Source organism: Pungitius pungitius, chromosome 6 (assembly GCF_949316345.1).
Source record: "Pungitius pungitius chromosome 6, fPunPun2.1, whole genome shotgun sequence".
In the NCBI taxonomy this organism is placed as follows: Eukaryota; Metazoa; Chordata; class Actinopteri; order Perciformes; family Gasterosteidae; genus Pungitius; species Pungitius pungitius.
In genome coordinates this window covers 9288974-9302099 of record NC_084905.1, presented here as the reverse complement: position 1 = coordinate 9302099, position 13126 = coordinate 9288974, and the positions used below count along the sequence as shown (strand labels likewise).

At 42.2% G+C, this 13126-nt stretch overlaps 1 protein-coding gene across 3 annotated transcripts in view; it reads right to left on the bottom strand.

Moving 5' to 3' along the window:
• The window catches only part of LOC119196417 (polypeptide N-acetylgalactosaminyltransferase 18-like), an 89691-nt gene continuing 76565 nt past the window's right edge, over positions 1-13126 (bottom strand). For 2 of the 3 annotated variants that reach the window (XM_037452089.2, XM_037452086.2), the window contains exons 10-11: positions 10068-10235; positions 1-3104 (exon numbers count right to left, since the gene is read on the bottom strand). In XM_037452089.2, the coding sequence (XP_037307986.2) occupies positions 2964-3104; positions 10068-10235 (309 nt within the window). In that variant the 3' untranslated portion in view covers positions 1-2963. The remainder of the gene's footprint in view (positions 3105-10067; positions 10236-13126) is intronic. The other variant, XM_037452088.2, reaches the window with a different exon arrangement.

Sequence of the window (13126 nt, the reverse complement as noted above, 5' to 3'; positions counted from 1 at the left end):
TGCGATCACATGAGAGATGCCCTTCAGAGGATGAACCTTCACCTCACTCGGAGGTCTTCTCCCGAACTCCTTGTGCATTCTGGATGGCTTCAACATCTCATCTTTTACCCCCCAAAAGGCAGCTTCTGAAGAGGCAAGACCAATTAAAAGTGTGAACAGTCAGATCTGACACGTATCAATGGACCTGTGTGTGTCATATCACAGGATATTGTGGTTTTTAAAGATTTCCAAAGCTGTGAAAGTTCATGTGTGTATAATATATTCTATTCTTTCTATATTAGACATTTAATAATCACAGATATGGAGTCTTTCATATTAGACATCAGTCAAATTGAAAAGGGACATTTTGTGATAGTAGATGGTACTTCAGAGTGCAGCTGAAATGTTATTTATCATTGTAAAAGAAACAAGGGTGTACCTGCCCATGGTCATTTGAAGCCGAAAGTCGCTCTGTTAACAGTGATATGTGTTATGTGGCGTATCAAAATAAGGTTCTGTGCTCCAGAACGGGACCCCTTTCATCCCAAAGCAACAGTGTGTGTTCCTTCAACCTGACTACACCTCATCCTCAACCTGACTACACCTGCCTGATCTACCGAGCTGCCTTCCATCTAATCATCAGTCCACAGCGAACTACCCTGGTTTCTCATCCACTCTTGGCCAGGTCGTTGTACAGCTCTCAGTGGCACACACCATCTTCGAGGCTGCTCAGCAAGATCTATTCGGAATATTTACACTGCTCAAAAGAATCTCAATGTGGAAAAATAGGTTTTGGATATCTATACTGATGGACAGTGTAATGTCTTAGGAACAAAAGGACGCTACACTTTCTGATGGAAGTAAAGAGTTTCAGCCTACAGAGGGCTTCATTTTATGGACACTCTGATAAGTTTACAAAAAACAAATTTGGCAGGCTTGTATTTTGCCAAAATAAGTGTTCAATCGGGTTTAGGTCAGGCGATCGTGAAGGCCATTCAATGGTATCTAACTCCTTCATCCTCCAGGTACTGCGTGCATTCTTTTGCCACATGAGGCTCTGTCGTGCATCAGGAGGAACCCAGGACATACTGCACCAGCGTGGGGTCTGACCATGGGTTCGAGGATGTCATCCCGATACCTGATGGCAGTCAGACTGCTGCTTTCTAGCCTGCAGTGGTCTATGGATACGCCTCCATCACCCACCTACTCCCCGCACTCTCTGGTCTGTGTGTGGGTCCACCACCATACCCTGTGACATAGGGGTCCTGTAACTGGTTGTCTATTGACCCAAATGCAACACACCAGGTTCCAGGGATCTTTGGCTTTTATTACACTCAAGCAGAGTTAAACAGTCAGGATCAGAACGCTGAGTCAGCAAGGCGGGAAGAACAGGTGCAGGCAGGGTCAGTAATGGGAGATCAGTCTGGTGGAGAGCCTGGTGTGGAAAACCTCAGAACAATCAATGTGTGTCGAGGGGGCAGGAGTCTGTGTAGTCCTGATGATCAGAGGCAGGGGGGTGTACAGGTGAAGGCAGTGACTGACAAAAGTCAGTTTGCTTTGCTAATGAGCCCTGTGCTCCTTGGGGGTAAATCACAGCTTCTTTATAAAATGACTAGCCTGCTGTGTGATTACACAATCCAGATTATCCAATATTTCCAGTTATTGGTTGATAAATCCACATAACTTAAAAGAAGCGAGTTGAGCTCTTAGCATGTGTAGAAGTGATATCATGTTCAGGAATTGGGGCAAGGACAAAAATGTTTGTTACTCTTTACAATGGCTTTGACACGTCTTAACTAGTTACATAATCTGTATCTAGGATCTAGTGTTATACATTTGGTTTTACATGAATGAACTAGATAAGACAATTGAGAACCATTTGTCCGTCACAATGACAACCACATCTACCAACCCCCATCGCTGGAGAAAACACAAGTTTCCATGGTTTGGTGACATCATCAGATCAAGCAGGAGTCTCCCTTTCATATCATTCCCCTCCTCCCCCCACACCCACCAGGCCGAAGCACTCAACCCTACCACCTGTAGTCGGCTGCACAGTATAACGAATACAGGGATAGTCACACAGACAATACGAGACAAATAATATGCTTTTTAACATCAACGCATTGAACATGTTAAGTTGGAAACCCGAAATACAAGTAAGGGTCTTAAAATGAACACAAAATGTCTCCTTTAATGAACATAGTTCATATTAGGTCAATATATTGGTGAACTTAACATTTATAGTATGTTTAAATAAACTAAGACAAGGGAACATCTAGTAGGGTGAACTTCTTATTTGTAATATAAGAGGCTTTCCCTCTGCTGAGGGCGCTTTGTCTGGTTTGATGGAAGGATTTTTAGCTTCCAGTTTCAAAGTTGGGTTATGTTCTGGTGTTACAGGTGCACGTACACCTACCATCTTCTCCCCTGGTTAATCTCCAGCTCTGTCCACATATGTGCGCCTGCCAACATTAAGGTGGGCTCTGGTAAATCAGTGACTGATTCATCTCTATGAACTTTGTCAACCTTTGGCAATGCTGATCTAAAGCTCCTGGCCTGCACTCAAGTCAAGTAGTGTATGACGCTTGGAACTCTGAGGCCGTGTCCTCCACATCATTTAGTCAAAGTGCTTGAGTTGTCTGCAAAGTGTGCACTCCTTGCATTTCCTTGCATTTGTCCCTTTGCACACTGACATATTGAAACATGATGCACACTCTTTGTTACAGTGCGATGAGGCAGTGCAGGCCCTTTCTTAAAGGGTTGCTGTATTTCTGTAGTTAAGATCTGTGAGTGTCTCTTCTCTCAGCTCACTATTAGAAACCAGTTACTAGCTTAATGATAGTACATGTCTGTTTGAAGCACAGCTCTGTCTCTGTGGCGGTTGGTGGTGTATCCAGATCAGCAAGGCGGTTCCTTGCTTACTACTGTAGATTAGTCCATCACAACAAAGGGGCCCCAGTAGCTGACACATCGCACACTGTTCACTGTGGCAGGACAGTCAGGATGTTGGTGATGGTCCATTTCTGATCGGTGCAGTCCTGAATGACCAAACTGAACTCGGACTGTCTGCTCTCGATCAGCTCCAGACAACATAGAGACTCCATGTTCTGGATGGAGCCACCCTAAAAGGAAAGAGAGAGAGAGAGAGAGAGAGAGAGAGTGAGTAAGTGGGTGAGATTCACAGAACAAAATGGATAAGATAGATAACGAATGACACTCCATTCAGTGTTTGTTCCATCAGATGTTTTATTTGTCACACATGTAGGAGCCACTTGGTCCACCCTTTTTCAGTCACTTAAAGTAATGTTGGAATGAGAGAGAGACTTTATGTTGACCGCTAGAAGTACATTATATTATGCTATACTTATGCAGATTTATCTATTTAAGATATTGACATCTATAGCTATTGCGAGCAAATAAGTCTCCAATGAAAGTATCTTGAGCATTTTTGAATGCATGCTACCCAGCACGTTATGTCTGTTTACAACCATTAAAAACAACACGCAGCTACTGGAACCTGGACTTGTGAAAGGAAGCTGTTGTAATCCTTGCCTAGTATATACTGTACATTACCAATCAAACATTTTGACACACTTTATCATTTGAATGAATGATAAAATGTGTCCAAACGTTTGACTTGTACTGTATATGTATACGAACAGCAAGAATGTACCTACGACCCCCGCTGTGGAGAAGTGGTACACAAAAGTTCAAAACTCTGAAATACATTTCATTTGCAATTCAACATGGAACTTTTTGCAACACTGCACACAGCTGTCAGTATTTCTCTCTGCCCTTGACAGGAGTCTGACATGAAGTCACAACACACATCCAGACACGATAGCTTGATGGTCGACTCAATCATCGGGATGCACGCAGTATCAAACCCCCACAGGTGGTGCCTTTGTGGCTATAAATAAAAGCCGATGGAGCAGGGAGAGGCATTCTTTTAGAAACACGGATCAGGAAATGCGAAACCAATGTAATTTAGGTTTTCATCTCCAATATGTTTATCCTTATAGTTTATATACTATTTAGAATATTCTCAGTTCAGCTAAATGTAACCCTTATAAATGCATTAATGCACTGATTGATTTTACAATGTGTACCAAAATTATTATTTTCATCAGTGTGCCATAAGCACTGGTCCTGTGTGTTGTGTCCGATCCATATATTTATTTACTCTGGAATATCAAACCCAGACTGTATCATCAGAAAAGTAGTGAATTGAAACTGGTTCAATCCAAACGTGCAACATCATGTGAGCTTGTCTGTGTGTGTCCATTTGTCTCACATCTTAGAGAATCGCTAAAATATGGAAAACTGACATTTTTGTTATACATTTGTATACGTATGGTAGGAGGGCAGAGATATTCTGAAGATCCCACCCCCTCTCCACTAGGGGTTTGTCTCCTATTTGTCTTTCATGTTGCTGCTCGCTGCTAAATTCAGAGGACAACTGAGGACAGACTGAGGAGAAGTGAGGCTAATCTGTCACAGCTCTGTCACTTCTTTGTCATTTCCACCTCTCACTCCACCCTATCAGTTCATTCTGTGCACCTGCTAGTCACATCCACCTTGTCATCCAAATCCCACTCCCCCGTCTACCCCAGAGACTTTACACCACAGTAACTCATTCACTTGCTGCTAGAACGTTCTCTGCATTCACGCCAGACCTCCCAGCACGTTTACACTGATTTCCCGTTGCCGACACTGTCTTGGACGGTCTCGCCTCGTCCCCCGCCCTGGTAATTCACCCGGCCTTCTGTCCCTGACAACGGCTGTTTCCGGTGACTCAACAATCTTTGTGTTTGCAGTGCATGTTGGGTTTTAGTGTCTTGCCCAAGGACACGTTGGAATGGGCATCAAACTGCCAATTCTGTGATTTAAGGATGACCTTCCTATCCACTCACCAACAGTCGCCAGTAGAAGGTGACATATTGCAATATAAATATTCTCCGTAAAGTTAGTGGCCATACTGCTCTACGGTGTTTGGAGGAAATTGATTTTGAAAATGCTCTCTGATTGATAATGTGCCTAGATAGCATTGGGGGGCGGAACTAAACCAGATTTATTGGTGGTTTTCAAACCAGAGAGAAAGGGATGTAGTTTGGGTGTCCTATTGGTGCAAGGACATGTTTTACAGTTTGAAGGCAGGTCAGCTAGGGCTAGTTTAGGAAGAGTCAGTGAAGACATGCCGATGCTACATCATCAGTGAGAGACTTGAGAGGTGGAGGCAGACAGCAGGGGGAGGCATTTATACACATCGAGGAAACAAGGAATGAAGGATGAGATTAAATTAGATTAAATTAATTGTGGAAAAAGAGTCTGTACAACATGTTCTGATGCACTTTTATGCTGAGGAAAGGTTAAGCAAACCAAAAATAAAATAATTCTGCCATAGAACATTGTTTGGTGATGGTGTGTCTGAAAAAGGGAAGGCTAGGGAGAGTTCACATATCTAAATCACAAGATATACTCCAAAGTATTGGAACTGAAGTTTCAGCAGTTTAAACATGAAGTAAAGCGAATGGGTTCGCTATGTGAATGCTGTATAATGTATGATTGTGAATTAGTTCGGATGAGCAAGTGGTAGTTGGCATGGTAACGCATGCCATCAGGGGGTGTTTGAATGGCTGAATGATCAGAAATAGTGCTTTGAGTGGTTGGAACACTAGAAAAGATGATCAATATTTGTATGGATGTCAATGATTTCATTTCACACTAGCTATTAACCAACACGTTACCCCTACGTCGTGCCCAACTAAATGGTGCCCCCCTTAAGGCCATTCCCAACACAGTAAAGTTGCCAAACGTTAGCCAAAGATAATCTATGATGCTGTCGGAAAGAGTAGAAATATGTTGAATATAACCCACTTTGAAAGTCTGTAGTGTCAGCAAAAATTGCAAGTTTCCTGTGAAGAAATGACTAAGTAATGAGGAGGAACTTGGCATGACCTGCCGCTGACCAGCCGTCCATATTTACGTTAGGAGTTAGGAGGACCCAGTGTGTGTGGGTGTGTGTCAAAAAGGGAGAGCTGGGGATGTATTACAGATCCGTAAGATCAAAGATCATCACAAGATGTAGATCTGTCAGGGCCATACGTATCTGGACTGTAAAACATTATATATGCATTGTGACCTTTCATTTTACATTAAAAGGTCGCTTCATGCAAAATGCACTTCCAACCATGACATGTTTAGAGACCCCCAAAGAACACAGACACACCAGCATTCACTCTTAAACAGCTCAGGATGGATCGATAAGATAAAAAGAGCAACAGAAAGCATACAGATTGCAAATATATTAAAAAAAACTTCCCAATGTCAGTAAAATAACCTTGTAATCCTGCATATCAAGTCGAGGCCTCTGCAGCCCTTTTCTGCAATGCTCGATATAAACTGATCCTTGGTTTCATTTCAGAAACACCTTTTCTCCTGCAGTGCTGGGTTTGACATTATTAACCTTTTCCCTGCAGCGGCAGGAGGGACTCATTATAAGGTAACTTTTACTGTATATAGTACAGTAGAGGAACGTTAAATTCATTCGAATAATTAAATCCCTCAATTGAAAGCCAGTCAGTCAGAGTGCGAGACCTCCTGAGTGACTTCAATGTACTTAAGCTCTACCTCTTGGCTTCCCTGATGAGTACAACTCAGACAAAGTACCTAGAAATTGAGTTAAACACACACACCAACACACACACACACACACACACACACAGACGCTCCCACAATATACGTGCAGGTATTCACGCAAATACACTTCAGGACATATTATTTGCATTTTGCAACACATTGTCCTTAATTGGGCAGTGAGCCCATGTGTAATTCTGCAGAGTATGGTGGTATCGATTCCCTGCTGTAATGTCAGGAACCCCAGTTAATCAGCTTCTCAGACAGCCAGGAAGCCATCTGACATCAGTCTGGCCAGTCAGCAGCTTGGCCTGAAAGTGAGCCACTCAATCTGCAAGTCGCTCTCCTCAGAGGATGTGCTGAGTAAAAGCGCTGCATTAAAACATGAGCATAGAACATTGGAGTACCAGGCAAGAAGTGCAATTCATATGAAAATTAAACTCAATGAGATTTTCATGTCAAATGTTGGGCAGCAACAGTGAAGCATTTCCTGCTCCATGGATTCCCTCTCTGCAAAAACGTCAAATATATATTATTTGACGTTTTGAATTACACTTAATTTAAAAGCAACATTTTTCCTTAAAATTTTGTTTTTATTATTATGTTTAGCCCAGTAAAAAGGATGATGCTACATTTAAAGAGGAGACGGCCAAATAACTACCCCAACAAAGAGCAAGAGAAGCAAGAGAAGCACTCACCCAGGAGGAGAGAAGCCCAAAGAAAAGAAAACCAGAATCACAGAAAGAATCACAACAAGCCCACTAGCAGAAGAAAAGAGGAAGAAACAGAGCTGCATGTTGACATCTGATCCTTCTCCACTAAACGAAGAGGCGGAGCCTATTAAAGTAGGCTTACAATAGCAGGTGGCCAGCAGAACGTTTAAAATACTGCTTCAAGTCCAGAACTATCTGGAGGTTTGGCGGAACAGATTGTTGGTTGGATTCATATTGTTTATTATGTTCAACAACAGAGTTGCTGTTTATCTTAATTCCTTTGATTTCATCAGCAAGCAGCTCATTCTCACTCAGGAAGCTCCATGAGGAGGCCTGCTCCTCACTACTGTGTTAAGTTTGGTAGCCATCGTTTTGAAATGAGACTTTTTATTGAGCCACCTTAGGGTGGTGTGTATTAATTAAGGGACAAGTAGGCCAACACAATAAATGGCTAATGAAGGATAATCCATTGATATGAAGAAACACTAGATTCTAGAACGAGATTTCTACATTTCTGAGGGGCCCTCATTACTTTTTCCACACTTTTTAGAGAGACTTCTTCTCCCATCGGGTCAAACTTAGTTCCATAATGTAAGAGCTACTTATCAATAATTCACAAATACTGACTGCCCACTTCACAGGAAACACTGTCTCTTCTTTCACTTTGTTCTATCACTGCCTCTCCTTGACTTTTAGCTTTTTACTAAACCACTGTTCTTTATTTATATTCTCCCAGCCTGCCTTTCAATAGGTCTATGTCTTTCTTCCTTTTCATCATCTCCCTCTTATCTGCAAATCCCTCTGTGTTCCACCCAATGTTCTTTGTGCATGCACAGAGTCCTTCTGTATGGTAAATGGACTTGCATTTATAGTGCCACTCTGGTCTTCTAAATATTGTCTACACCTCAGTCTGTAAGCACACAGAGGCCAACATTCAAAGGGCCAACCTGCCCGTCTGAATCCAAATTCACACACAGCGATGCCATTGGATTTTCCGATGTGAGTTTTAGTCCCGTGAGTTCCATGGCAACGTCAACCACACCTTTCCTCAAAGAAAGCTGAGACAGCTTCATAGATGGTGATGCGATGGCCACAATGTCTAACAGTGGAGAGGGCCTAGAGAGGATCACAAGGCTTTGTACCTGAAAAGACTTCAAGGAGACAAATATGGGTCCCAAGAATATAGAGGATTTTAGCTGGTGCATGTGCTGCAAACATATGCTATCCATCCACAGGAACTGGATCAGGCGGAGCAATTTGTCCACCACCATCAAAAAGGAAGGAGGAACAGGTACTTACATGCCAAGCTGGCTCAGAAACACAGGTGAGTATGTGTTTTGGCTTCCAGGGTCTATGAGTACAACAGATGCCTGTTTGGCCCTGTGAACCTTAAGCAGATGTGTGGACGGGGGGCTTCTGCCACATTTCCAAAACCTCATTGTCAGAATGGGATGTTTTCCATTGTATCTGAGGGACACCAGTGCAATTATGGACGGACAGATGTGATGTGTTTGCCTTAGATAATGATAATAATTGTTTATTTAGAGTTTCAAAATAGTGTTTCGATAAGGAGCTGGTAATATAATAAACCCATTGATAGTTTGTTGATCTATTACATAGTTATATTTGACCTATGGAATTAAAACAAAAACTAGATACAAGAAAAAGATATTGTGTTTTTTCCTTTGAGTGAATGTGTCAAACTTAAAGATTATCAAACTTAAAGATGATCAGATGATTGAAGTTAGTTAAAGACAGGCTTGATAAGAGAGAAGCACTATGAAACCTCTGAGATACAATTAGCTTTAGACTTGGAGGTCATCAGGATAGTATAACCAGTGACGTGAGTGAGGTTCGTGGCTGGGGAGGCACGGACTCTTTCAGTCAGATTCACAAATATATGAATTTAAGCATGAATTCCCCATTCAGCCTGCTTTCACATTGACTACTGGTTATGTTTCCTATCCCGAATCATATTATCTCGTTTTATGTACGTGTTTTAATTATTATTAAAAATAGGGCTGGTCTTTCATTTTTGTCGAGGACTACACAGCAGTGTATGCATTCTCTTACTTGAAAATGAAGTCCATTCTTCTAGCCAAACATCTGACTTTTGAGTAAAATTCCTCTTTATCTTCTTTTAGTTTTAAAAGTCTCTCTCCTTCTCAATAAAGACTATTGCTAGGGATCAAAGTGCTCCTTGGTCTGTCCAATTCAGTCCTGACGAACTGATGCTGTGCACATTGGCTACTTACTTATTACAGAAAAGTAGCATAGTTAGCTATGCTACTTTTCTGTAATAAGTGAAGAACAAGCGTGCTCACACACGTCCTCTTCAGTGAAGCAGAGGTACTAGCTGTCTCTCTTCCTGCTTTTTCACTGCGGCTTTATGTCAGATGGTTTCTGAGGAGCATCATTTGCAGCTGTAGCAGAGCAGTTAAATGGGGAGCTCTAATGTTGCCAAACATTTGCAGATAGAAAAGAGAAAAACAAAGCATAGGACAAGGTTCAAACTGCATTAGCAGCAAACTGGTAGTTTGACCTGGGATATTACCTACTGTATTTTTTTAACTATAGGGGAAGTTAATTAATTTTTCACACACAACATTTCAACTGCCCTGCTAGGAAAGGTAACAATTCAATCAGTGGCCTTTTTTGCCTCCAAATTTGTTTGGAGAAAACGGGGTTTAGCTGCAACAAACAGCCTTGTGCATTTACTGCTGCTGTGGGGTTTACCTGAGTGAAGGTCCAGGTGAGCTTCATGTGCTTGGTAGCTGCGTAGCTGCACTCCAGCAGCCTGGGTTTGCTGTTCACATCCACAAGACATTTGTTGTCGTCATCGTCAATGGTCGGACTCAGCACTCCCAGATGAAGCTGCTGAGAGCTGGTGTAGTACACATTCTGCTGGGAAACAGAAACACGTAGGAGCCTTTGTGACAGAAAGATTCCTTTATCTTTTGCTGTGGAAAAACATGTAGGTTCGTAAGCATTTCCACGCCTTCTAGCCGTAAAAGGCATTCAGGTACCTGAGCTGGAGAATCAGGTAGTTCACTACCTGTCCAGGAAAATAAAGGCTCAATCCAGATGTTATGCCCACTGTTTCCAACTGACCTCCTCTTGGCAAATGAGCTGAATACATTTTATTGTTGTTCCCCTCAAGACTGCATTCTTTTCCCTCCACTCATCTACCTGTACACACTAGCTGCTGCCCCTCAGGAGCCTGCTTGTCTGTTGACCTCCTGGAGTTCGTGGTGGACACCACCATTATTTGGTTCATCTCTAATGGACACCGTCTGGTGACCGGTGCAAACTAATGGTTTGACCTCATATATGTAATGCAGATGGTAGCACTTTGGGCAAAAACTTTTGTTTTCTCTGTACTAAAATGTGAAGAACTAAAATAGAGACAGCGCATACTTTTGCATCTTAAAAATGGGATATGTTCAAATCCTAAGCTGTAGCCTACAACCCACAGAGTTCAGTCATTAGCAAGGGGGGGGGGGGCGTGATGGAGTAAGGTAAGCGATGGAAAGCTAGTTCCAGGCTAAATATCAGCTGGATAGTTGAATATCTGAAAAAATAAAATATAAGAAGGACAGTGTAATGAATGCAAATGTTGGCCCTGTTCTGAAGCCTGACACACATTAAACCTGACATGCATGACCAGAATAAAAATGATTGAGGTTGACAGGGTATGCAAACAAGTATTTAACAACAAAAGAGTAAGTACAGACTGACTTTGTGAGTACACCAAGTGTGTAAAATCCCTGAAGGGGTAAATGATGATAATGATGAACGTCTTCAAGGAAGGAGAAGTCATTGTCACACTGCAAACCGGTCTGAGCTTTCAAAACGTTGTTTAAAGCAATCACCAGCAAATACATAAATGGTAAATAGACTGTAATCCCGATTTTCTGTTTTCTAGTCCGATCATTCAAAGCTCTTTAACACTACATGTTATCATTCACCCATGCACATGCTGATGACAGGAGCAACCACACACAGAGAAACCACACCATCAGTCACTAACGTTCACACACCGTAGTCATAGTTATTTGGGTTGTAAGCCCAAGGACACATTGATATGCTGACAAGCTAATCCCTGTGATCAAACTGGCAGAAGACAGCGCTGCTCTCTGCTGAGTGACAGTTGCCTATCGATCTGTGTATGCATTTCCATACATGTATGAATTTTTATGGGAAGCCCTTTTAAAATGTAATAACTAGTGGGTATAGCAACTGCAATTAGTAAAAACTGCTTTTTAACTAGCTAGAATTCAAAAGACAACATATCCATAACTCCATTGTGAATCGTTAATTCCTATTACATCTAGATTTACATTTTGTTCATTTTAATTCTAGTTAATTTTCTCTAGCTGAAGCTTTTATCCAAAACAACTTGTTGCATATAAAAAGTCCCATAATTTCCTTGTATAGATTCTTAATGACCCTTCTAAGTTTTACTGTGCAGTGACTTGTATTCTGTTGCATGGTGTTGTATGTGCATCCAACCACTGACTCTGGGACCCAAAGTTGCTGTTCCTTTTTCTCCAGATTCCACAGGAGTCCTCGAACTTTTGACAAAAATCCCTTTCCTGACATTGACAGGTGAAAAAGATGGGATGGGTGATCCATTCCTAACATTAAAGTGCCAGTAGGAATTACACTTGGCGTGGTTGGTGAGACCAAGTGATGGTCAGTGAATTCCACTTGGCAAATGCTCAACAAAACAGACATTTACACCATGACCAGTCTGGCTGCCCTAACATTGTCACCCAAGACCTTCGCCCATGTGTGGCACACTTAGACATACAAGACATCCAGGCGTGCGTTAGAATTGTTCATTTCTCCGTTAAACAGGGTAAGTGCGCATCAGCGGCAAGTTACAGGTACATTCAACTTTTTCTGGTCTTCTACCTCCAAGTGCCCGTAACACTCCCCCGTTTGTTCCCTAAAAAGGACCCCATAGGGACCCCATAGCTGACCTCAGTGCCCCGATTCTACCCCCCTGCATGAGGACCAGGGGAAAGTAGTCGGGCAAACGAGTGGTAGCAGAACAAATCGAACAACAGCGCTGCATACATTACATGTCTTTTTTATTTTTTCAATAGCAGTCAATCTAATGGCACTGGCTGGTTGATCGCGATCGCCCTATTGGGCACCCCTCATACACATATTACATGTATGGTAGCACAGGGGTATTTTCCAGGTGAATAAAAAAATAATTAGCAAATCAAATAAATAAATAACGGGAATACATGAAATATATATTTGGGGGGGGGGGGTGGTGTCCATTTACTTTTTCAAATCAATATTGTGAGATGACCACTCTTCCAACTCTCACTTGTGCATTGGAAAGAGAAAAAGAGCGGTGAATTAGAACAAAAGCAACAGAAAGACTAAGTCGTGCTCCTCTGCCTGCTTGTGCCCAACCCCCTGCTCAGAAAGCACCTAATTCTACCCATAGTTGCATAGATACTTCAGCTTCTCGCTCTTGCAGCCTCCGGAAGCCACTCACCAGCTTCCTGAACTGTAAGCAGCCCGCACAGCCCCCACCTTCCCACGCAGACCCACTGCAGGCCACCAACTCACTTCACACTGTGAAATATGAGGAGATGTAGAAAGACAGTCTGAGAACATCAGCAAACTCCCCAGCTCACCATGCTCCCAACCATTATGACAAAGAGAGAGAGAGACAATTAGGCTATCGTACACTGATCAGATTGGTCACACAGGCTTACAATCAATGAAAATGGATTACAATCTCCATCTTAAAGCATATTTTAATGAGCCGT